At 37.7% G+C, this 27,469-nt stretch overlaps 1 protein-coding gene across 1 annotated transcript in view; it reads right to left on the bottom strand.

Annotated features, from left to right (window-relative positions):
• LOC127421816 (squamous cell carcinoma antigen recognized by T-cells 3) overlaps positions 1-23,386 on the bottom strand; it is a 34,144-nt gene extending 10,758 nt beyond the window's left edge. Inside the window, exons 1-8 of the mRNA XM_051664956.1 lie at positions 23,158-23,386; positions 10,129-10,255; positions 9,412-9,516; positions 8,979-9,163; positions 8,634-8,739; positions 7,651-7,775; positions 6,470-6,625; positions 3,498-3,636 (exon numbers count right to left, since the gene is read on the bottom strand). Of these exons, the coding sequence (XP_051520916.1) occupies positions 3,498-3,636; positions 6,470-6,625; positions 7,651-7,775; positions 8,634-8,739; positions 8,979-9,163; positions 9,412-9,516; positions 10,129-10,255; positions 23,158-23,352 (1,138 nt within the window). The 5' untranslated portion in view covers positions 23,353-23,386. The remainder of the gene's footprint in view (positions 1-3,497; positions 3,637-6,469; positions 6,626-7,650; positions 7,776-8,633; positions 8,740-8,978; positions 9,164-9,411; positions 9,517-10,128; positions 10,256-23,157) is intronic.
• Positions 23,387-27,469: the final 4,083 nt, after the last annotated feature.

The following is a 27,469-nucleotide window of genomic DNA, read 5'->3' as shown; positions in this document are numbered from 1 at the left end:
AATGGGAAATGAACTTGCGTTACAGATGTGAAAAAATGGACATGTAAAAAGAAAGAAAAAAAAAACAATGTGAAACCTGCAAATTTTGACCTCTGAGACATCGATATGGTATCCATTAAGGCTTCACGATTGATTGGATTAAGATCGAAATCACGATATGGCCTTGCGCAGTTACTAAACAGCGGTACACACTGTGCGGTACACACTGTGCAGTGCAGCAATATAAAATGAATAAATTAAATATAATTCAACAAATTGAATTATTACAATTCAACAAATTGAATTATTACAATTCAACAAATTGAATTATTACAATTCAACAAATTGAATTATTACAATTCAACTTGCACAGTTTGTCAAAATGATCACTTCCCAAATGTTGGCTATAGATGCAGTACACCTGAAACATGTCACAGATCAAAAATGTCAGCAATAAGATTATCTAGATCATCATGGTTAAAGGAGTGGTGAATGTTTGATTATCCCCTTTACAGCCTAACCATATGATTTGATATGAAACACCCATAACTGTCACATAACTAAATCTTTATTATGGGTATTTAAAGAAAAGAAAGGAGACAATTTTTCATCAACACAAGCGCAACGCCGAGGCCAGTTATGGTCTTATTATGCCTCTGTATATATGCATTAGGTGTGTAACGGTTGTCTGTATAAAACAAAATTAATTAAAAAAAAAAAGAAAAGAAAAACGTTTATGACGTCAGGTTAACAGGGTCACTGCAGAGTTTTTAAAATCAAATGTAAGACTTTTTAAGACCTTTTTCAAGACCTGAACAAATACAATTAATACCGTATCCCCATACCAAAAACAAACCCAAAATAAATCACAATCTCTTACTTAAACAGGCAGGGGCACACATTCAACATGGCCTTAACATTGCTTATCAGTAAAACAGGGTAGGATATATGCAAGTTTAAAATACTCAACACATGTTTTCCACATATACAGTATTTCACATTAAAATTGGTTTATGTACCATTATATCAATAAATACAAATCAGAGGTCGACTGATATTGGATCGCGCTGATTCGATGATGTGTTGAAGGAAAGCCAGTTAGGCTGCCAATAGTTTTTTAAATTGGTAGCCCATAATGCATGTTTTTAAGTCTTTTTTTTTCCTGTGATGGGGAGGGCCAGAAAGAGCCTACAAGAGTCCAAATGTAATCAAATTCCAGATGCACTTTGTGTGCATTATTCAAGTCTCCTGTCTGGGTAAATTTGTTTCTTTTTGCAGTCAATTACAACAGCAATGGTCAAAAAACATTTACAAAACATTCACTGTTTGCAGACATTGCTCGACATCGATATGTGATTAATCATTTACACCGACATCACCCAGAGTAAGATGGCGTGCACTGAGCCGCAGGTGTGGCCGAAAGTGCAAACACTCCCTTACGTTTTTAAGCAGGCACTCAGTGCTAATTCGGACAGGCATAAAACAATAACTAAAGCGATTGGGATGTTCATTGCCAACGATAAGTTGCTCTTCTCTGTTGATGAAGATTTGAGATTTCAGCATGATTAAAACTCTCAAGCCGCATTGCAACATCCCTTCTCGCATCCATTTTAATAGCAAGGTTCATTCTATAGTGATGTACAGCTTCCAAATATTGAACATATTTTAAGTTGAGTTTAAAATGCACTTTATGCTGATGCATGTAGCATAATAATGCAGGTATTACGTTAAAGTTGATTTAATAATTAGAGAAAGTTTTTTTTTTTTTTAGTTAAGGACCCTAACGTTTTACGTTTACCTTAATGTTTTAACCAATACTGTACTAACCATGACTGCTCTCACCATGGTTTTCTTAGCAGAAATCATGGTTTTGATACAATTGTACAACAGTAATACTGTAGTTTCAATATAGTGACCATGATTTTACTATACATCGTAACAATGACAGTATAACTATGTTGATTTTGTGGTTACTATGATTTTAGAACAAAATTGTCTAAAATGGTCTAAAAGAAAACTTAGGGCGACGGTTACTGTAGTAAAACCACGGTGATTTTTAGTAAGGGCAAACCAGTTGAAGTGTTTGTTACCAAATAGAGTATTCTTCCTCTGGATTTGACAGTATAAACTGTATATATATATACACACACACACACACACACACACACACACACACATACACAGGCGGCCAAAAGTTTGGAATATTGTACAGATTTTGCTCTGATGGAAAGAAACTGGTTCTTTTATTCACCAAAGTGGCATTCAACTGATCACAATGTATAGTCAGGACACTAACAATGTGAAAAATTGCTATTACAATTTGAAATTACTGCTTAAACTACTTCAAAGAGTTCTCATCAAAAAATCCATGTGCAGCAATAACAGCTTTGCAGATTCTTGGCATTCTAGCTGTCAGTTTGTCCAGATACTCAAGTGACATTTCACCCCATGCTTCCTGTAGCACTTGCCATAAATGTGGCTGTCTTGTCGGGCACTTCTCCCACACCGTACAGTCTAGCTGATCCCACAAATGCTCAATGGGGTTAAGATCCATAACTCTCTTTTCCTATTATCTGTTGTCCAATGTCTGTGTTTCTTTGCCCACCCTAACCTTTTCTTTGTTTTTTCAGTGGCTTTTTCTTTGCAATTCTTCCCATAAGGCCTGCACCCGAGTCTTCTCTTTATGTTTGCACATGAAACTGGTGTTGAGCAAGTAGAATTCAATGAAGCTGTCAGCTGAGGACATGAGGCATTTATTTCTCAAACTAGAGACTCTGATGTACTTATCCTCTTGTTTAGTTGTACATCTGGTCCTTCCACATCTCTTTCTGTCCTTGTTAGAGCCAGTCGTCCTTTGTCTTTGAAGACTGTAGTGTACACCTTTGTATGAAATCTTCAGTTTTTTGGCAATTTCAAGCATTGTATAGCCTTCATTCCTCAAAACAATGATTGACTGATGAGTTTACAGAGAAAGAGGTTTCTTTTTTGCTATTTTTGACCTAAAATTGACCTTAAGACATGCCAGTCTATTGCATACTGTGGCAACTCAAAAACAAACACAAAGACAATGTTAAGCTTCATTTAACGAACCAAATAGCTTTCAGCAGTGTTTGATATAATGGCAAGTGATTTTCTAGTACCAAATTAGCATGATTACTCAAGAATAAGGTGTTGGAGTGATGGCTGCTGGAAATGGGGCCTGTCTAGATTTGATCAAAAATGACTTTTTTCAAATAGTGATGGTGCTGTTTTTTACATCAGTAATGTTCTGACTATACTTTATGATCGGTTGAATGCCACTTTGGTGAATTTAAGGACCAATTTCCTTCCGAAACAGCAACATCTGTACATTATTCCAAACTTTTGGCCACCAGTGTGTGTGTGTGTGTGTATGTATGTATGTGTGTATATATATATATATATTATATATTTTATTTTATTTTTTTCTTCTTAATCCCTCAATTTAATAAAAATTGTCAAAATGCTAATTTGAACAAAATCTCCATGGAAATCAGCACCTGCTACTGTTTGATGCTCTGCTCCATGCCTCTCCAGAGCCAAAAGATAGCTCTTCCACAGACCCATGGTCCAGGGACAGTTCCTGACGGCTCTCTCATGAGCAGATAACACTAGCTCTTTAATCTTCAATTGACGGTCCTGGAGAAAAGCAGAAAAAGAAAAAAATTCTGAGCAACGTAGTGGACCAGATAATTTTCTGAAGTTGAGCAGACCAGAGTAGGTGAGGGAATGAGCCAACATCTAAAAAGAGCAGCTGTTTGGCTCCAATGCAAAAAATATTTAATTCTGACGGTGGAATATCACCATTTCTAGCATTTTCTAAACAACATTTTAAAAAATGCCAAAAAGTAAAAGGTCGTCATTCTGCTCTAAAAGCTACAGGCAGTAATAAGTCATAGGTTGAACAGGAAAAAAAATAACAACAAAAAAAAACACCAGAAATGTGGATCGTCGTTTTGAATAAGCAGAGGAAATTCAAGATATTAAGCTATTGTTCTGAAAATGTGTTTCTACCCTCAGGTTGTTTGACAGCTGTTATTCACATTTAAAGCACATAAATAATATTTTGAGGATTGAGAGGGGAAGGAAATATTTTTTTTTCCTAGTAAAGATTCATGATTAAACCAGACAGTTTTTTTTGTTTTTTTGTATTTTAAAGAGATGCCTGGTTGTTTGCCAAGCCTTCAGAAGTACAGAAACTAAAGAAAATGGGCCATCCAACCGGTCTACATTCAAATGCTCAGAAAATATCCACAGCATTTTTTCCTTCAACACTAAAGGCAATAAATGTGATTCAAAGAACAGCAGGTGTTTGTATGATGAGCAGTCTGTAATGACTCATAATCCCCATGTCCAATCCAACGCTGGCGTTCTCCTGCCAGCCCATTTACAAGCAGCTCTGCTGTTCAAAGATTACGTCTAGCCTTGAGCTAAAGAGACATTCAGCAAGGAATAACTTCTACATTATAAGGGAGATTTAATCTACAACTAGGCTAAATCAGTCTGAGAAATTGTCTCACATCAATAATCATTCAGTGAAATGCAATAATGCCTTTCACAAACGTGAGAGACCCCTAAAATCCCTCTTTTGTCCACCCTTTTTTGAATCTGCCAACTCAACATCTGCTCACTTCTCTTCAAAACAGCTTAATTCCATCAGAAAGTCTGAATTAGTATATCTGCTTAAGTATGAGTCATGGTTGTATCATTCTTTGAAGCATGCCAGGGAGTGTGTTAGTCAGTAGTGATTCACTGAGCACTTTATTAGGAACACGTGTTCACCTACTTATTCATGTTTTTATCTAATCAGCCAATCTTATGGCAACAGTGCAATTCATACAGTTATGCAGATATGGGTCAGGAGCTTCAGTTAATGTTCACATCAACCATCAGAATGAGGAAAAAATGTGATCTCAGTAATTTTGACCATGGCATGATTGTTGGTGCCAGACGGGCTGGTTTGAGTATTTCTGTAACTGCTGATCTCCTGGGATTTTCACACACTACAGTCTCTAGAGTTTACTCAGAATGGTGCCATAAACAAAAATCATCCAGCGAGTGGCAGTTCTGCGGACAGAAAGGCCTTGTTGATAAGAGATATCAACAGAGGATGGCCAGACTGGTTTGAGCTGACAGCTACTCAAATAACCCCTCTGTACAATTGTGGTGAGCAGAATAGCATCTCAGAAATCACAACACATCAAACCTAGAGGCTGATGGGCTACAACAGCAGAAGACCATGTCGGGCACTTTATTAGGACCATAGTGTTCCTAAAAGTGCTCAGTGAGTGTAAATTTAGGTTATTTTTACTGTTTGAGTACTCCACAGATAAACCATCTGTTTAGAGTACTCAGGGTGGAAAAAGGGGAGATGGAGTGAATTCCATTTGCACTATTTAAATTTTTTTGTCTATGTACACATGCTTCAGATGAACATTTTTGACTGTTGGATTATCTTGTCATTTTTTTTCTCAGTGTCGCAAGCTATTTGCTTCACATCAAGTAAAAAATACATAAATTAATTTAAAAACTGCATTGTTCAATTCCATCAGTTTTGCTCCATCTAGCTAATTTGAACAAAAGAATGTGTAATGTGTTCACCCCTTACTCGACTCCAAACAGAATACTGAACGGCATGGCTACCCCAGAGTGAAAGTCACTGAATACAGCGTCTGCGTACAACTGCTGTCCCACCTCTAACCAATTGGTCTGCATGGTACCACACCAAATACCAATCACAATATTAAAAATGACATGTTTCATTTCCATCCTTATTAGTTAGAAAGGAATGCAATTTAATTCCACCATGGAAACTATTTAATACTCGCTCCTAAAGTGGTGCAGGTCATCAGTAATGTTGAAGACTTTAGGTACAATACAGCACTTTTTAATATGAAGTATTAACCCCTTTATCCATTAGGCAAAGCAGCTCTGTGACTCACAGTGTGAGGTGCATATAATTTAGTTAAATAGCATCTCAATTTAATCACCTAAGAGAGTACAAGCATGGAGGCTTGATTTAATTACTTCACACATCCGTTGCTGCCAGGAATTCAACCGCCTGATTGGGCTCCACAAACACACCCCAGCTTGTAGCCCTTAAGGCATTAGTTCATTAAGTTCAGTCATTGAATCAGAAAGCCCAAATGGATTGTAGCTTTAGCTGCTAATATGGGGAGGTGTCATTCTCTCCTACTCACTCTTATTTTTCTCTCCCTACGCACCTCCCACCATCTCTCTGTCTCATTAACTCGCCGGTTACCCCCTCTCCATCTGGTGAGGTGATGGCTCTCTAATGTGTTCTCAGCTGCACTGATGCGCTTACCTGTTTGCAGCTTGTGCATCTCATTACCGTCCCATTAAAGCAATTAATGTGTTCCTGAAAAACGGGAGGCCGTTGTGGAGCTTGCATGCACACATGAGTATATGAGCTGATGTGCAGGGGGCTGCTTAATGAAAGGGAGTTGCTCACCAGATATGTGGTGTATTTGATCCACAGGTCCGGGACGAGACAGTTTTCTGCCAACGCACGCTCGAATATGCTCTGGACTCGAGCTGGATCTCCTTCCTTCATCTCGAAATCTATGTAGGTTTGATACTCAGACAGTTTTGGAGGTTCAGAGACCAGCTAGAACATCAAGATTAACAGCATTAGAAAGCACAACAGCAGGCTGTAAACAAATGACATTTAAATGAGGAAAGGCAGAAGACAGAGCCACCATACTGAGTGGTGAGCAGTACTGAAAAATTACACACGTTCTAATGAAATAAGCACAAGAGCACTTTTGTGCATCTTAATTATAATTTACTGACTGGTGATTCAATTGCCACATATGCACAGCAGCTGAATGTTAACAGCAGTTCTTGCCTCCTGCAGTTCCATCAAATCATAGAGTACAATATAATTCAGTTCACTACTAAAATTCACCTCCACCTTCTATGGCAACTATTCAAATTAAGTTGAATTTGTCCTTTGAATTCAGTTCTTCTTCTGGCTTGACCGACTTAAATGTTAAATGTGCTGTAAGAGATTTATTTTAGAATACCTGACATATCACTGAAATAGGTGTACTGAGAAATGTCTCTGTTACAGCTCTGTAAATAGTACAAAAGTGACAAAGGAGCAGTTTTTGTTTTCTTGTGTCAATCACCGTCCGTGTTTGGAGGCCATGCGATTGAGCAATTGGGGCAGTCCAATACAGTGACATGTATGGCGGAAGTTAGTAAAACTTTTGGAATTGCTTACAGCACCAAAAATGATGGGCTGAAAATCTATACAGTACCTATAAATGTTGGAGAAACATGGAGACTAAATACTAACTAACTGCCATAAAATGTATTTGTCAGGCTGAGAACTACAAGTTTTTAAAAGACCTGGTCCAGCCAGGGTGAATTTAAAGTGCCGATAAAGAGCTGTGGGCACAAACACAACACAGTCGTTTAATTCATTCAGATACTCCAAATAACACTTGAGAGGTTTAATTTTGGCAGTAAATAGGCTACTGCCAGACCACTGCTATTTTCACTTGAAATCATTATAAAAAAAGCAATAACTGCCTGTACTAAAGAATTCACTGCAAGAAACATCATTCTGCTACAATATTGAGAAATTCAAATTAGATCTCCGAGAAAGCTACAGTAGTGAGCAGTTACCAAAGCCTCCTCATAAGGTTTGCATTTCTCCATCTGTTGCAGGGCACGCCTGTACTGGTGCATGACCGTCTCAGGTACACCATCATCTGCCCAATCAGAGTACTCCGCATATGTTCCCTCCATATCTAAAGAACACAATATTATCATGAAGAGATGAGCAACCAGGCATTAAAACATTATTCTATTATTTCAATGATTTAATCTGTATATATTTAATTGCAAAAAATACTTAAATGTAAATATAAAAATAGCACATATCTTTGTTTTAATGGCTTTGTTTACCATCCCATTTACTTAATTTCCCAGCCAAAATTGTTCATAATCTTTTCTTTGTTGCAAGTACACCATGTCTGTTGCTTCACATAACACAGCCTTTCAGTTACTATCATGTTTATCACCCGTCATCACTACAAGGCAATTTTAGACAAAGAAAAAAACGCTATAGAAACATGAGCCATGCTGTACAAAAGCCTAATCTGTAACCTGGCTCTTTTAGCTGAGTAGGATGCGACTAGAGCTCTCTTCTTTGCATCTATGTTGCCAAAAGCAGTCGGCAAGGAAAAAAAAAAAAACCTTACAAAACCAGACCATCTGGCTATCTGCAGTCAGCTCCCGGCTGTCCTGTGTTACAGTGTCTTGCAGTGCCAGTGTCTACCTGATAGGACCTATACTTTGGTTTCTTTTAATATACAATTCGGAAAGCCGTACACTCTGATCAGCATTATTTATAATTCAAGTCTTAATTGATCCTGTCTGACCACACTTCAGTTCTGTCTAGACATATTTTTCACAGTTGTTTTCATTTCTGCTGTACTGACCAATCTCACATTCATAGTCTAAATTCTTTCGACATCCATTCTCCAAAACCTTTCTGTGTGTGAACACAAGTTTCCTTATTATTCACTTAAACACTGAAAAAAAAAAAAAAAAAAGATATGGTGAGGAGGGAGAATAAGAGAGAGCAAAAGATAGAGAGTGATCACCCATCATTGGTACAGCTAGCTGCCGTCTGAAGAGGGTGTGTATGCGCTCAAGCTGGGCGTTCAACAGCTCCTGTTGCTCCTGTGATGGAACACTGCCAGGAGGAGGCTGAGAGAGTGAAACAGTGTTACACTTATAACAACTACACTAGACAAAACATAACACTGCCTTCATTTGTCTGATAGAGTATCAAAAATGTTTCAACCTCTGAGGGTTGTCATTACTATTCATGTGATATTCATTGAAGTGCCTTTAGAGTTCAACTATTTCTTCTGCTTTTCAATGCTTTACCATTGTTTAAAACAAATATTTTTCAATAAAGGAGGGGGAATCCAGAGTAAAAATACCTGTACTGTGGAGAGAATAGCAATCTCAAATTCCCGATAGGCCTCCCAGATTGAAGATCCTTTAGTCACGTGTAGGCCCACTTCCATCAGCGCCCTCTCAAAGATGGACCGGACACGGTCAATGCCTCCTTGGGCTCCCATCCCCCCGATGGAGTACTGCACATATTCGAGCCAGATCTCTGGGCCTGCACATTGGTTTTAGAGCAGACTTTTTCAGCTCAGTTCAGGTTTACCAAAAAATATTCCATTTTACAATTAGACAGCAATTAACATTTTACCGTTAACTAAAACACTTTGCATATTCATTATTCATGGCCCTTGTCTTCATTTTAAATGTAGAAAAACACAATTCAAAAGAGAGTTTCAGAGAAGTGAAGCCATGACAGTCAGTATTCACTCTGAATATATGGAAAACAAATTAAGTCACACTTACAGACGTAATCCTTTAAAGCCCTCTCAAACAGCTCGTAGACTTTCTCACGGTCTGACTCGTCTTCTGTTAGGCGAATTTCATCCTTCAGCCAGTCCAGCCAAATCTCTGCTCCGTCAAACAAATAAATCAAACATTAGACACAATGCCCAAATCATGCTTAATCTAAAAACCATAACACTCCTTTGGACATTAAATACTTATGTGTCCAAAGGTTACATATTTTGCTTCTGCTGACAACCAATTACAAACTTTTTAGATGCATCTTTGTATACACTAATTCATTCTTAATTTATCTTTTTACTGTTGGATACGTCACAATACAGATTTGCGTTGCTGAATCGCTGCTATAGTTTCCCAGTACTAGTCTTAACATCACTCAGCAAAAATAACTCTGCACCAGTAACTCCAAAAATATTAATTCACTCAAATGCATCATTTGCTGCAGGGGTGCTCAGTTCTGTATCTGGAGATTGATATTCAGGAAGAATTCTGTAAATGATTTAGAACAGAGTGTGTGACCTCCATGTGCTGTTCAAACCTCAGGAATGAATCAACAGGAAATAAAGATGGTCTGGACTCTAAAAAGCACTTCATGTCCTTTTACTTCAAAACTTTAAATAATGCTAGAAATTCTCAGTTACACAATCAGAAACTTCTGGCCACTGCACAAAGCACACAGAGAGACAAAAGAACAGAACAGAGAACCAGACTTCAGACCTTCAGTGAGAGGGAAGAGCTCGCTCATCTTCTGCCTAGCCTTGCGCAGTCTGTGCAGCTTCCCTTCCTGCCGCAGGAGTTTGATCAGGTCCACATGGCAGTTATAGTCAAATGCATTAATTGACAGCTGCAGAGAAATGGAAAAAGGGATATGGGTTATTAAATTTGCTTGCAAGAGATTCATGTGTTGTCACAAAATATTGTCCAATTAAATTGAGATTCTGTAAGTAGTATTCTACAGAAGTTGACCCCAAAAAACATACAAGTACAACAAAAACATGCTTTTTATAAGATCATTAAAAATAATAGACATGTTAAAAACCATAAATAAATGTGAAAGATCTGTAAGGATGCTCAGAATGTCAGTTACCTTATACCGTTTAAGGGATTAAGAGAAAGCGGTTTAACACACCTAGGTTTCTCCCGGAGAACACAGCTTAATGAGGCCATGTAAACACATACGCGGTGTTCTTACAGGTTTTTGAAGAGTGCGCATGTGCGTGAACAAATAGGATGATAGAGCCCAACAACAAGTCAACACAGCAGAAAGAATTCAACATTTCTGGGAGTACTGTGGGAAAAGCACATACACTATAAATTATACCCTATAAAACAGTGTTTCAAACAGAATTCAGCTCTTGCAGCGGGTGGAAACATCCCACCTACTAGGGATGGGCATAAGTACTCGGAAGTGACAGCAATGATTGATCATGAAAACGATGATCGAAAATTAAAATGCTTGACGTGACTTTTCACTGAATTCGAAATTCAGTGACAACTACACACTACGTATCAAACTTTAACTTTTAATTTTGAGATTGATTACATTGTCATTTTCAGCGGTACCTTGATTGTCAGAGACATCTCATAGCAACCAAACTGATAAACGATGCTGCAATGCTAGCGTTTGTTCTACAGGTTTACGATAATTAAAAGAACGTTTAATCCACCGTGTTTTGAACATCTGTCTCTGCACACGTTTGCTAAACAGGTTTTATTGTCATATAATGTAGAATCTTTGACTCAATGTATATTATTTAATAAAAGTGAAGGTTTATCATTGACTGTAAATCTCCCTCAGTGCCGACATGTTTGCATGACACACCTGCATCCACTAGGGGTAAAATCTAGACCTGCCACAGCTGCCTGTGACGTTAACGGATCGCGTGTGAGAACCTAACCCTTTAACCCCATTGTATCAATACTCATTATAGTACTGATATACATAACTCATTATAAATTATTACTAAACTAATCTTTGTGAAGTACACAAAAAAGTTCACCCAAAAAAATTAAATTCTTTCATTATTTACTCACCCTAATGCCATCCCAGGTGTGTCTGACTTTCTTTGTTCTGCTGAACACGTCAGATCTGTAAGTCCATAGAATGCAAGTCATCATGGTCCAAAACCTTTAAGCTCCAAAAAGCACATAAAGGCAGCACCCTTTATCTTGACATTAGCAGTCTCCTTGCTGGTCTTTCCTGTATACTGCAATTGCAAGATTTTTTGTGAAAAAGGAGTTACATTTTGTCTGTTCTCATCCAAAAAGTTAAAAGTTTTAAAAACTAAAACAAAAACAAATATATATATATATATATATTAAGCCACTTATGGATTACTTTATGGTGCCTTTATGTGCTTTTTGGAGCTTCAAAGCTTTGGACTCTTTTGACTTGTTATACAAAGCTACATAGCTGAGATATTCTTCTCAAATCTTTATCTGTGTTCAGCAGAGGAAAGATTGTTTGTTTCTTTCATTTTTTACGCCATGCCAGCTTCAATGGCTATAATCATGGCGGGAACCAGGTTTAGTTATTTAAAATAGTTAAATAAGTTAAATGAGGTGTTTAAGATTCATTTTTCCTAAAAACCTTAAAACTACATTTGGATTCACTTGATTAAAAACCTTTTCAAAAGAATCAACTGAATAATAAAGGTTCCTCAGATGTGTAGAGGTATGACAGTCCAGTAAAATATGTTTAATGGATAGTGGGTTCTGACAAGATGAGCACTTTAGTGAATTTTCTCCTGATAGTAAAAATTGGTGTGTGAGTCTTGTATGTCCTATCTGGCATCGTGTATAAATGACTTGATCCCAGCGATTATTAAAAGGGAACACATATCTTGTTCTAACAACAAGATTTATTTCTCGTAATTTGTTGTTTAAACACTGATCCCACTCCGACTGCCATTTGTGTTTGATGTATACATTCAGAGTTGGTTTCAGATCTGTGGAAGGTATAGGGCATTTTACTGGTTCGGTAGATAGTGCTTCTCTGGCAGCTCTGTCTGCTTGTTCATTACAGGAGATTCCTGAGTATCCAGGTACTCAACCGAAAATAATATTAAAACTCTTTGCTTCAAGAGATGACAGTTTGATTAAAATCTTCACGATTGTTGGGTGATCAGTTTTAGTAGCTTCCAATGCTTCAAGACATGATTTTGAATCAGTTATTATAAAAAATAAATAAATAAATAAATAAATGTTGTGGAGCAGTCTCAATAAACTTCAGTGCCAGTAGTAGAGCATTTGCCTCTGCATTGAAGGCTGAACTTTGGTCAGGGATGTGGATACCCTGACACAGTTGGTTTGTTGCAAAAGCTGCTGCCACTTTATTTCCAGATTTAGATCCATCTGTGTATATTGGGATATTTTGTGGGTATACTGCTCTTATGTCCAGAAATTGTTGATGGAAATCATTCGGATGCGTTTTGGATTTTTGGTTCCTTGTTAAATCCAGATGGATTTTAGGCTTTTTGAGATCCCATGGAGGAATTTTGCAGAAATGTGTCTGTTCCACACTGTTTAGATCCACTTTCAGATTCTCCAGATGGGGTTTTATACATAGGCCAAATGGACAAATGAAACTTGTTATTTTTTTTTCATATATTGTTGAATGCTGAAGTGGGAAAACTGCTGAATAGGCTGGGTTTTCTTTATTTGTTTTAAGTTTGGTTGCATATTGTAAGGCCAACTTTAGGCATCTGATTTCCAAGGAAGGTTCATTGGCTTCCGCATAGAGATTTTGGATTGGTGATGTTCTGTAGGCTCCCAAAGCTAGTCGTATATCTTGGTGGTGTACAGTGTCCAAAAGTCATATGTATGACTTCCTAGCTGATCCATAAATGATACTTCCATAGTCCAGCTTTGAGCGTACCATGGTTCTGTACAAGTTCATGAGAGTTGAGCTGTCTGCTCCCCATTTGGTTTTGGATAAAACATTTAAAACATTCATAGCTATAAAACATTTAGTGATTTAATGTGAGAAATAAGAGTTTGTTGTCAAAAAGGATACCAAGAAACCTGTTCTCTTTAACAACTTTAATGGGGACACCATCCATAAACAGCTCTGGTTCATTGTGTAGTGAACGAAGCTGACAGAAATACATACAGATGGTTTTTGTTTGTGAGAACCTGAAACCGTTCTGTGTTGACCAGGAGCGCATTTTGTTTATCTTCAATTAGATTTTTTGCTCGATAGTATTCATGTACTTGCTCTTGTAGCAAATGCAGATATCATCTACATATAAACTACAGAGGACATCAGAGCCAATGGCTTTTGCAATGCTATTTATTTTAATACTGAAGAGGGTTACTGATAAGATACTTCCTTGAGGTACTCAAAGTCCTTGTTTATGTAGGTTAGACAAGGTGTTTGCCATTTTAACTCTAAAAAGTCTGTTCGATAAAAAACTTTCAATGAAGATTGGCAGTCGACCTCTAAAATTCATTTGGTACAAATCCTTTCAAATTCCATGTTTCCATGTCGTGTCATAGGCTTTCTCCAAATCAAAGAAGACAGCTACAACATGTTCTTTTCTGGTAAAGGCATCACGAATATAGCTTTCAAGACAAATAAGGTGATCTGTAGTGCTTCGACCATTCCTGAAACCACATTGGGCATTACTTGTGGTGTTTAGATTCCAATATCCAGACCAGGCGATCACTGACCATCCTCTCCATTGTTTTGCATAAACAACTGGTTAAAGCTATAAGGCGGTAGTTTATGGGGTCGTTATGGTCTTTTCCTGGCTTTGGAATAGGTATTATTTCTGCTTCATTCCAGGCAGATGGGATTTTTCCCAATATCCAGATGGAGTTAAAAATTCTAAGGAGCATTTTCAGGGAAAGGTGGGGTAGATTCTTTAAAAATTGATAGTGGATTTTATCCGGTCCAACAGCTATGTCGTGGGATTTTTTAATGGCTCGCTGTAGTTCTTCCATAGAAAAAGGTTGGTTGTATGGCTCTGTGTTGCTGGAGCCGAAGTTAATCTTTTCTTTTTCTCGAGCAAGAAAAGTTCGAAAACCAGGAAGGCAGTTCCCAATAGATGAATTGTTTTCGAAAGTTTTTGCTAGAATGTTTGCAATTTCTTGTTTTGAAGTCAAAAGTGTGCCGTGCTGTTTGATGTGTATTTGAGGACCGTTGTTTTTTCCCTTCATTTTCCGTATCAGGTTCCATATTTTGTATGATGGAGTCAGCAGAGGAAAGAAGGTCATAAACATCTGGTATGGCATGAGGATGAGTAGATAATTTTCATATTTGGGGATATTATCTCTTTAAATTTTACACTGGGATGTGTGGCAGAGCTCATTTCATCACCACCGGTGGGAAAAGCAATATTTGTAAAAAATGACTGGACTTTGAGTTGGAATGTTTGTAAATGTTACGTAATTACTTATGATGTAATAGTGCATAAGACATTTTATTTCAAATACTTTGTAGATATTTTCTAGAGAAACATTGTTCCTCTGGGATTTTGTGAAAAGAGGCTCTTCGAAAGTTGTACTTCTCAGTATTAAGAATCTCCATTTTTGCTTTTGCTTAAGGTAGAAGGCATCCTAAGCTTTCTATAAAGGTGTAATGTTAGGTTATGTGTGTTTGGATCATAATTAAATGCATCAAAAAATATAACATTTCCAAAAGTTTCTACATGACCATATTCACCCAAGAGTATTAAAAACTAAAATTAATTCAAGATCATTTTTATTTTATTTTAGTTTGTTTTGGGTTATGAAAAATGTATTTAGTTTAGTTTTATTTTTTGCCAATCATTTTACTTTTTTTTTTTTTTAGTTTATGAGAATTGTTCTAGTTGGATTTCGTTTTGTGTTTTGTTAACTGTAATAACACTGGTGCAATTAAATCTAAAGTTTACATAGAAGATAATGGAATGCAATACCACAACATATTTAATGACCATTGTTAATTAATTATTAAAGTTATGTAGTCAAAAAAGTAATTACATTTTTAAAAATCCAAATTGACCATTAGAATTGAAATGCATACCTATACCATCACTGTTATACTAGCCATGATTTGTGTGTCAGTTGATAAAATATGATTCATTTTATTTACATTCTCTATAATTTAACGTAGCCAATATCCAATTAGTACTAAAGGTGGTGTACCTTTTCCATAGGCATATAAAAAGCGTGTCATGCCCTGACAGCCAAGGACAAATTTTAAGTGCAACATTACCCAAGACATATATATATATATATATATATATATATATATATATATATATATATATATATATATATATAATCATGTTTATCTTGTTCATAATATAACAGTACATTGGCACTAGTGACTTATGAATGTTCTGCCTTCATCCAGAATCAAAAATCTTAGAAAACATGCAAACAATGTTTGAATCCAGGTGCACGACCCAAAAATGTATATCCATAAAAACTCAAAGTCAGCACACTGTTGCTCCTACACTGTAAAAAATACATCTACTTCAACTTAAAACATAAGTTTAACTGATGCCTTAAAGTTTTAAGTTAAATCAATGCAGATTTAAAAGTTATTTCAACTCATAAGCTTTCCCAATTCATTATTTTACATTTAGACTGTTTTTAAGACTAAATGTAAAAAAATACAATTTATTTTTTGTAAAAATTTTGCAACGCTATGTAGATTTAACTTAAAACTTTAAGGCGGCAGTTAAACTTCATTTTTTAAGTTGAAGTGCATGTAAATTTTTTACAGTGTAAATAAATGTAATGAGCTCACCACATAAGCAAATGTGATGTTTCGAGCTACATGCAGCATACATACAGCATGCTACCTTCATCCAGGATATTTGCGTTGCACGCAAAATTTTTTCAAACCCACTTTGCGCATCTTGCACGAAAATGCCAAAACTTCCTGGCCATGCCCACTGACTTGGCGTGTATGGCATATGGCATTGTGCTGAGCTTATCTCTAGCACTCTTAAAATAGAGCCCAATATCACTAAAATAATGCAAATTCATCTACTTGAATGAATACTGTGTTAACCATTATTTATAAACTGAAATGTATAAAATGAAAACTATAAATAAAAGATGTTTTCAATTTTTATCATGTGTGCAATATGCCAAATAACACATTAATAATGGTTTAAATATATACATACATACATTATATACTGTATATGTACAAGGCATGTGTGTATACAGTATGTGCGAGTCTGCTTCGATATATTAAGTTTATACGTAAATACTGCATGTTGGTAATGAATTATGTATTATTTTTATATCTGATGTGCTAGCCAATTCAGCCAAAATACTGGTGTGCCAAACAAACACAAAATCAATAAGGCAACCAACCCCAATCACACTCTCTCCATAAAAAATGTTGGCCAACTACTATTGCTCAAGCAGGTTTACAAATCATCAACATAATATTTAGTTATCAAATTACCAGAAAATTACTATGTGGCATCCAACCCCTGTTGCTGACGAACCACGGTAACCCCTATAAATTGTTGTAGTTTGTTTTCCCCTTTTCCGTCTGTACTCCCAATGTTTTGTTAGAAAAATTATTTTTGCTGTTGGCTTATTGATATGGTGTATGGCTGTATGTATCCCATGACATATGCTAATCTATCTACTAACAAGATACCCAGGTACAATCCTCTAAATGTTATTATAACATAATATAATATTTTAACATCAAAATCTTCAATTGGCTAGATTTGAGAAATGTTTTGGATTAAAATCTTTATGGTGTTTCCATATTCAGTTGCAGAGGCTCAGTGCAATATGGCTTTATCTAAAATCTACAGTGCTTTATAGTGAAAATATATAGCTTTTGTTATGACAGTAACAATGTTTTTCACTCCTTTTTAAAAAAAATGTTTTAACCCCAGTCATTGTGTATCACAGCGTATAAAACATTATACATCATAAAATATTTGTCTGCAAAGTAAAAAATTTTTATGTGTTTGTTTGTGTGCCACTCCACCCCAATTTTCTTAGCCTGTTTTATATGTCTATAATATGCTGTGCTGATCTCCCCTAATAACACAAAAAGCAGTATATGTAGAACATAATGTTTACTAGTTTTGCCAGTGATGTCACCATCACTTGCTTTAATAAATCTCCTTTAAAAAAAAATACTCTCGTTGTGAATTTTGTATAAAAATGTATAGAAAATATTGAATATACAGTTGTGCACAAAAGTTTGCATACCCTGGCAGAAATTGTGAAATTTTGGCACTGATTTTGAAAAACATTTTGATAGTGATCATATGAAGCCATTTATTATCACATAGTTGTTTGGCTCCTTTTTAAATCACAATGGTAACAGAAATCTCCCAAATGGCCCTGATCAAAAGTTGACATACCCTTGAATGTTTGGCCTTGTTACAGACACACAAGGTGACACACACAGGTTTAAATGGCAATTAAAGATTAATTTCCCACATCTGTGGCTTTTTAAATTGAAATTAGTGTCTGTGAATAAATAGTCAATGAGTTTGTTAGCTCTCACGTGGATGCACTGAGCAGACTAGATACTGAGCCATGGGGAGCAGAAAAGAACTGTCAAAAGACCTGCGTAACAAGGTAATGGAACTTTATAAAGGTGGAAAATGATATAAAAAGATATCCAAAGCCTTGAAAATGCCAGTCAGTACTGTTCAATCACTTATTAAGAAGTGGAAAATTCGGGGATCTCTTGATACCAAGACAAGGTCAGGTAGACCAAGAAAGATTTCAGCCACAACTGCCAGAAGAATTGTTCGGGATACAAAGAAAAACCCACAGGTAACCTCAGAAGAAATACAGGCTGCTCTGGAAAAAGACGGTGTGGTTGTTTCAAGGAGCACAATACTTGTTGACCCCTCTCCAATAGGGATGTGCGAGACTAGTCGACTAAACGGTTCGGATGCTGCTAGTCGACACTGGAATTACTAGTCGGTTAATATTTCCCCTCATTAAACTGATGATAATTTTTACACATTTACCTTTAGCTTTATATTTTTACAGAGGCTGCACTTAAATTACTGTCATATTAATGTTACATATTTTAAATAGAATTAATAATACAAATATTATTTAAAAAAAAGAGGATATCTGGAGCAGATACAGAGTTTAATTTCACCTCAGGCTGCGCGTGCTTCTTCCCTCTCTCACACGCAGCACGCGCAGGAAAATGTCCTCTCTCTAGACAAGCAAACTCAGCAAAGTAGTTATGAAATCACTTCGGTGGTGCGGGAATCAGCTTTCCAAATGTTTGAAAGTCCCTAAGGATGTTTTCACATGAGTCTTCTTTACAACTGTGCATTTTCCGCTGAGCAGGCTTTTTCAAGCGCAGGACAGCCACCTTAGGTGAGTTAAGTCCCGTCATTCACCGGACTATGTCCACGTGTTAATTTTACTCATCAAAAAAATTATGCTTTTGAGTTAGGTATACAATTTTTTTTAATCTGCTGATTAAGAAGGCTGTTTTCAATGAGGTGCAGACTGCTTAACGTGTTAAACTATCTTTATTCTGTGTGCACGTCATGTTTAGAAAACATTAGGTTTATTGTAGGCTACATCACAGGCCTATTTTTTCTATCCTATAGCTACTTTTTTTTTTTTTTTTTACATCTTAACTGTTATTGGTTGACGTTCTTTACCGAACAGCTGTCATATTAGATCAATGGCTAATGCACGACTGCACATCGTGAAATACACGCAACTTGAAAAAAAAATTTCTCTTTAGACTAGTCGGTTATAAAACTTCCGTTTAAACGACAGTCAAATTAGTCGTAGCGCACATCCCTACTCTCCAAACACAGCACTTATGTTTGTGACCATAAAGCTCTATTTTGGTCTCGTCACTCCAAATTACAGTGTGCCAGAAGCTGTGAGGCGTGTCAAGGTGTTGTCAGGCATATTGTAACCGGGCTTTTTTGTGGTATTGGCTTCTTTCTGGCAATGCGACCATGCAGCTCATTTTTGTTTAAGTATCGTCATATTGTGCTCCTTGACACAACCACACCGTCTTTTTCCAGAGCAGCCTGTATTTCTCCTGAGGTTACCTGTGGGTTTTTCTTTGTATCCCAAACAATTCTTCTGGCAGTTGTGGCTGAAATCTTTCTTGGTCTACCTGACCTTGGCTTGGTATCAAGAGATCCCCCAATTTTCCACTTCTTAATAAGTGATTGAACAGTACTGACTGGCATTTTCAAGGCTTTGGATATCTTTTTATATCATTTTCCATCTTTATAAAGTTCCATTACCTTGTTACGCAGGTCTTTTGACAGTTCTTTTCTGCTCCCCATGGCTCAGTATCTAGTCTGCTCAGTGCATCCACGTGAGAGCTAACAAACTCATTGACTATTTATTCACAGACACTAATTGCAATTTAAAAAGCCACATGTGTGGGAAATTAAACTTTAATTGCCATTTAAAAATTGCCTGTGTGTGTCACCTTGTGTGTCTGTAACAAGGCCAAACATTCAAGGGTATGTAAACTTTTGATCAGGGCCATTTGGGTGATTTCTGTTATCATTATGATTTAAAAAGGACCAAACAACTGTGTGGTAATAAATGGATTCATATGATCACTATCCTTAAATAAAAGACAGTTTTTTTGCATGATCAGTCATATTTTCAAAATCAATGCCAAAATTTCACAATTTCTGCCAGGGTATGCAAACTTTTGAGCACAACTGTAAGTAAAAAGAGAACTTGCCAATTATCGAAAGCCAATCAAATGAGCTGAATCAATAGGAGGATTGTATAATTTGCTGGCAAATAGTCCAGTTTAGTTTGGATAGATGACGCCTGTCAGATAATCTATGCTGCTACAAGGCAGATATCAGTAGTCATCCGAATACATACTGTATTTGTACACGTCTATGTCTACATCGTATGGTCTTCACTGTATGATAATACTTTTTAAAGCTACTAAATGTATCCAGTCAAGAGCAATGAGTGGTTTCCTTGTTATGGTTGTTTGTTTAATATAATGACACACTAGATGGCAGCAGGTCTATTAGCTTACATTTACACTTACAAGTCCGACAGTTTGATACAAATCCGCTTTATCCCCCACTGTTTACGTTCACTTTAGACATAACTCACTGTGTTTAAAATGAATACCTCACAAAGACGGGCACTTTTCCAAAATACTTCTTGAAACGCGCATGTTCAGCAAACACACATAAACCAATCACTAGCAAATTATACAGTTATGCACTCTGGATTATTATTAAGAATATGAACTTTGTAATATGTGGCACAGGCCTAGACTATATCACAAATATAGCCGTTTATTTTTTCGTTATTGAAGTTTAAATCAGGCTATTTGTCCGGCCGAAATAAAAAACTAAACTTCCCACGAAGAGTGACTCTTTGAGGGACTTCAAAACACTGAAATAAAGGAGATGATGGCTATCAATATGGCTTGTTGTTGTTTAATTAAATGTATTTGCTTTGTAAGGAGCACCGCTGCTGAATAGCAGTGCAAGAAACAATGCTATAATTATAACCATTTATACACACCTATGTAAAATATTGATGGTCCCTCACGTTCGCGTATATGCGCTCGTACACTGGGGGAATCCCGGAATTTGACATAAGCTGCTTGCAGACCCCACCACATGTATACGGGAGTAAAGAGTATGCCGCTTATACATTGCATGTAAACGGGAACGCTGCTTTCTCGCAATAAACCGCTTTCTGGTGTCCATTTAAACAAAATCACTGACTTTATTGCAAGAATGCTGCTCGGTCAGAAAGCAGCTTTCTCCACAACAACATATTTTCCTCACAAGGCTTGTGTAAATAACAAACATGGGATCCGATGAAGACTTTGCCATTTTATTCTCTGTTGCTTTGCTTTATTTTCAGATATTCCAGAGTTGTTGCTGTGCTTGTTTCCTTAATTTTCTATCGCACGCTGCAGCAATGATAAAGTTTCCCTCTTACATAAAACTCCAAGATTCCCCTAATGCACGAGCATTTAAAGGCTATGCAAACATGAGGGACCGTAATATTTTACAATGGGTATAGTCCATGGTGTACGTGCTATTCCCACTGTACTCCCAGAAATTTTGAATTCTTTCCTCTGTGCTGACTTGTTGGGCTCCATCCATGATGTTTGTTATTTGGTCTGTTCACGCACATGCGCACTCTTCTACCACCCACCAGAACGGCAATTATGTATTTACATGGCCACATGCCACATTCTCCGGGAGAAACCCAGATGTGTTAAACAGCTTTCTCTTAATCCCTCAAACGGCATAAGGAAATCGGTATTCCCGTTTACATGATGTTTCAGAATGCCCTGGAATAAACAGTTTTCTTAAGTGCATGAAAACTTGGTCACTGGCACCACTTCCCATGACGAGTGACTCTCTGAGTGACTTCAAAACACTGAAATAAAGGAGATAATGGCTATCAATATGGCTTGTTGTTGTTTAAATGTATTTGCTTTGTAAGGAACAAGTGAATCTTCAATCATGGTCTTCTAATGTTTTCTATCAAAGCTTGCTGATGGTGTGGTGAGATGGGGCACATTTGGCCAGCTGAAATGAACCTGGAACATTCATTAGACAGCTGTTACTATTGCATGATGAGTCGCTTTCCTTCAACAACATAAGAGCCTGCAGAGAAAACTTGAGTTTATGACTTGACTGCTATTCTATGCAAATCACAGTCTTGCATCTATTTATAATGACATGGAATTACTTGCAGAAATGGAAGCAAATTAACAGAACAAAACAATGCACGGCCACAGAAAGACTGAATGCAGCCTGTGTATTCATCATGCACAAACTTGGACACAGTTTTCTCTGCTCAAAATTATTATGTACATGCTGTCAAACTGGACAGAGGGAATCTGGCCAATAAAATGCCACAACATGCCAATTCTTTTGCCTTGTTAAAATCATCTGCTCATCCAATATGTGCAATATTACAAACCATTCCACAGAAACCTGATCTAAGTCTGTAATGTCTATGTATATTACTTCAACACTCTCTGTTCTAAGGGAGCCTGGAGTACTACAGAGAATCCCACTATAGTGACGCACTGGTGTTATCCTCTTTTCATTGATTGCACAGCCAGGTCTGGTAAACCCAGAATCAGTATCTACTCCAACCCAGGAGACAAGTCTACCAGTTTATTGCAATATAAATAGTTCCAAAACAAACACCATTGCAATCACTGCGCAATAGTGTTCACAGAGCCTACAACTGCACTGTATGTGCTCTTTATCCGTGTTGTAAGCATATTCCAAGTATCAAGTCATCATAAGGTCTAACAGGTGACATAATCAATAAATATAATGTAAAGGAGAATGTACACCGTTCTCTCTCCATCTGCGCATTTGGCGCGTATTTTGACTCCATGCGCAAAGCACGTTTCACCTAAACACACTCAAACTTTATTCCTGCATATTTCAAACTAGTGTCTTAAACCTACAGGTTCATGAATCGTCCCATAAATCATCTAAGGCCTCATGGGTGTAAGAAAAAACAAACAAAGAGCTGAACTATGAGATGTTTGCGTAGTTTTAAACACCCAGCCAAAGTGTTTGCTAGCTGGCTAAAGCCTTTGCTTGGCACGTTGCTAAGGAACACTTTTCTGCATTTTTGCCACACATGACCGTGTGTTTAGGACGTGTTAAGTATGCAGGGCATGTTAGATACACGTGTTTATCATATATATGAACATAAACTCCCCAGGAGAGTCATTTGTTGGGTGTTTTGGAAGCTGCGTATGTGAGAAGAGGCGTTAGCCTCATTCATTTCTCTTACCTGCTCCTCCAGCCGCTGAATCTCCGCTTCATTCTCCCGCTCGTCCTCAGACGTGTCCGCTTCATCCTCCTCAGAATGCTCGACTCCCATTCCTTCTTCTTCCTCCTCTTCCGACTCCATCTCTCTTTCCATGTCCTCAGCCTCCTCCTCGATGTCTGGCAACAACGTCTGCTCTTCGTTTCCCGTCGCCGCCATGTTGCGAACTATCTGCCTGGAAACAGGGGCAGGGCTCCTCTCGCGGAAACACAGGGGGCTCGTTCAACCAGAAGGCGGGGCTCAACAATAATAATAATAATAATAAAGTCACACACAGGAAAATCACAGAAGTCTTTAACCCTTGTGCGACCTTAGAGTCATTTAGTCTTTTTCACTTTTAGTTTTTTTGATCATTTAGGCTGTGTTAATGCCAAGGGCATACATTTTTGCCAAAGGTGTGTATTTTGGGGGGAATTTCAACCTCAGTTCCTACAATACATTTATAATACACTGTGTACACAAAATAGTTACACTCAGGACCTTAAGGACAAAAATGTCCCCATTGAAACCCATTAAAACTGCAATATTTGATCCCAGTGCCATTAAAGCATAACATCATGAATTATATGATATTATGCTTTCATTCCGGAGCCCTGGGTTCGAAATGTAAGTTTTTTATATTTTCCACCAGATGGCGCCATTTTTCTCATGTTTAGCCTATGGAGCAAATACATGCTTTCCCCCCCCCCCCCCATTTTCTGTTTGCTGTATTACAGAGCACTGCAGGCCAATTGAATAAATGATGCAGCTGATGAGTTTGTTGATATGGATGCAGAGTGTGTTTTGTATGTGTGTATTGAGAAATGTGTGTGTGTGTGTGTGTGTGTGTGTGTGTGTGTGTGTGTGTGTGTGTGTGTAAAAAACAACAGTGGCATTATATAAATAAACTGGCATTTAAAGGGTTAAAATCCTGAAAATGAATGAATATTTGGTAGTTATGATCAGGACTGATGTTGGTTAAAAAAATTAACTCATTGAAAGTGGAAAATAATATTGATATATAATATTATTATGTCAGTTTTTTGACGTGGACATTTTTGTCCTCTAAGGACCCCTGAGTAACTTTTTAAAATTAACGCACAAGGGTTAAATGCCTTGCAACTACGCTTGCACTTTCAGGAATCCTTTCCCAAGAAAGTGTGGGAGTTTGATGTTGTTCCACTGAAATTCTTCATGGTGGCATTCAAAACTGTACTTATCTCAATTTTTACGTTAAAATATGCTTAATTGTGCAAAACAATATTAAATAGAGAGTGCAAAATTATACAAATATAATTGGCAGGTTTTATAATAAAAATTCTTAAATGTAAAATATGATTTAATAAGGTGTGTGAGAGCGCTCCTCCTGCCGGCCGAGTCTGGTGTGTGCAGTTTGTGAGATTTTGGTCTTTCTCCATTCAAGTAGATAGGAGCTGCACTGACATGACTGGAAATAGCTCCAGAGAGTGTTCCAAAGATGGCCGCCAGTGGATTGACTTGCAAGAAAGACTTTGATTGTGTGCAGTTAAAGTCATAGAAACCCATACGTAGATGCCTTATTAGCAGCTGTTCCTATGGACCGCGATAGGTCGGCGCGTCCGCCATATTAGAAAGGTCAAGAGCCGTCAGTCAACATGAAAGTAAATTGACAGATACGGTCTGCAACAGTCTGGAGTCTTTTTCAGCCAACTTTCAGATTATCTTATTTTCCATAAATAATGGGCAATATTTTAGATATATAAAAATTAACTTAAAACAGTTTTTTCCTCGTAGAAAACTGCAAATAAAGTCCTCTTTATTAATTGAATGTGGCAAACATACTGAAAATTAACACTCACTCACTCAGTCTGTCAGTCAGTCAATTCATTACATGATGAACTGTTTCCACACAAAAGCAGTTTATGTGGGGGTCTGAGAATTCTTCTCCATTCACTTGCATTCAAACAGCTCTCCTTGTTGACCGTTCCAAGATGGCGCCGCGGTTGACGAACCAGCGGAATGAGGCATCTACGTATGTTTTCTATGGTAACAGAGCTCCTCCTGCTGGTTGAATAGTGTGCGTGTGTACTGAAAGACCGAGCCCTTCTATCAAACAGGGCCCTTCTGTCAACAGAGCTTACAAGGTTAGCAAAGCAATACATGACGTTGCTGTACACTGGCGAGGAGAAAAGAGGCCATTTTTTTAATGTATGTCTATAGAGGAGATGCTTCAGTGTGCCGAATAAACTGCTTTTTGTGAAAACAACTCATCACTTAATTAACTGTCTGCCTGTTTCGGTAATTTTCAATAGGTTTTACACTAAACAATCCTTTTGGAATGCACTATGTGTGGATTTTACTACGATTAAATTGCTGTTTTATAATAGAAGACACAAACAATTTTGCGACAGTAGGTGTCTGTTTACGACTCTCGCCATTCATCTGTATGGTATTTGCAAACAGTGGGCGAATTCCAACCGAAAGTGATCATCTCTATGCCCAATTCACTACGAAGGACAGAGCTCTTGATGTGAGCACTCTGAAGGGAGCATGACATTACAGTTTGTATGTAGCCTTCACTAAAAGTCTTGTGACAGGGCCCTTTGTGAAAAAATTTACTTTCTTAATTTTGTTTGTAACAACTCTTCGAGTGGCCTCCCCTTCTCGAAGTGCCCTTCAAGGTCGCAAAAACGCAGTTTGGAAAACGCCCAGTGACTTACTGTCATAACACGCTAGTTGACCTTACGCCCTCTACTACGTTAATAACGTGGAGGTTGTGAGGTAGGTATAAAAGTTCTCTGTGAAAGCAGTCCCCCTGCTGATTAAGTCACATGTGTGCAGTGAAACGGCTCCCCCTGTACAACAAATGAGGAGTAGATGGCAAAAACAATGGGAGGAGGATAGAACAGGAAGATGATTTTATATAATTCAAAGAAATGTAGGGATAGGTAACAGGAAGAAACGTCTCCGGTTACACATGTAACCTCGGTTCCCTGAGATAAAGGGAACGAGACATTGCAGTAAACGCTTTTGGGGATTTACTTCTCTGATGACTTAGTTGAAGACCTTGTATAATAATGGCAATCTTATTATTGGCAATGTTGTTTGAGCACCGCCCCTTTAGGTGCGCAGCTGGCCTATATAAGCGGGTGCGCGAACACCATTTCTTCAGAATTTTCTGACTGAAGGACAAGAATGCGTTGCTCGTACCTCGAAACTCTGAAGTAGTAGTGTGGCCAGGTTTCGCAATGTCTCATCCCCTTCATCTCAGGGAATCGAGATTACATGTGTAACTGGAGACGTTCCTTATCGATTCAGTTCACATGACATTGCGGTAAATCCCATCACACCGCACTACATGACGTCATACCCTGAGAGATACACCAGGGTATAAACACTTGTAAATGAATGTAGTTAAGGTCACGGGCCCGCCAGGCGGTGGCTTATTACAACATATTTCAAGTGTGTAGAATAATGAATAACCCCACATGGTGACAACCAGAAGGGAAGTGAATATTATACTGGATTATATATATATATATATATATATATATATATATATATATATATATATATATATATATCATATAATACACACAGTATAAATAAAATCCCCTCATAACCAGAGGTAGGGAGGGAGGTTTATTCTTATTGGAAGTGATTGTGACTTCTAGTGGGAGTAAATTGGATTACAGCCAACACAGCTGGTTGTATTAAAATTATAATTATAGGTAGCCCGCCCGTAATAAGGAGCTCGGGCTCACCCGCTGGTGTTGGAATAGCAAGCTCTCTAGACAGAGAGGAATCGCGAAGCGATGGACGCCACGTCTTCGTTATAAAACCTTGCTAACGTGTTCTGCGAAGACCATCCTGCTGCAAGTCATATATCCTGTAGGGATACACCATTTGTCCATTCCCATGAAGATGCCATGCCTCTGGTTGAATGTGCTTTCACACCAATAAGCCATCCCATGCCCTGTGAGATAAGCATCCTGTGCATCCTCCATAACAAACAAAGAGCTGGTCCAACAGCCTAAACTGGCGGGTGCGCTCCACATACATGTGTAATGCCCGCACAGGGCATAACAGACAAATGCATCGACTGGGGAAAAGAATGCTTGTAGGCGGACCACCTGAGCCCCGAAGGGCGTGGAGAGAACCTTAGGCACATAGCCTTTCTGGGTTGACAGTGGCTTTTGAAAGACCCAGCCCAAATACCAGGCCTGAGCTGTCAACTGACAGCGCCTGCATATCACCCACCCATTTAACTGAGGGGAGCCAATAGGAGTGCGGTCTTAGAGAAATCACATGCAACTCT

This window comes from Myxocyprinus asiaticus, chromosome 3, assembly GCF_019703515.2.
Source record: "Myxocyprinus asiaticus isolate MX2 ecotype Aquarium Trade chromosome 3, UBuf_Myxa_2, whole genome shotgun sequence".
NCBI classification, from domain to species: Eukaryota; Metazoa; Chordata; class Actinopteri; order Cypriniformes; family Catostomidae; genus Myxocyprinus; species Myxocyprinus asiaticus.
Note: the sequence above shows the minus strand (reverse complement) of the source record. Positions and strands in the feature narration are given on the sequence as shown.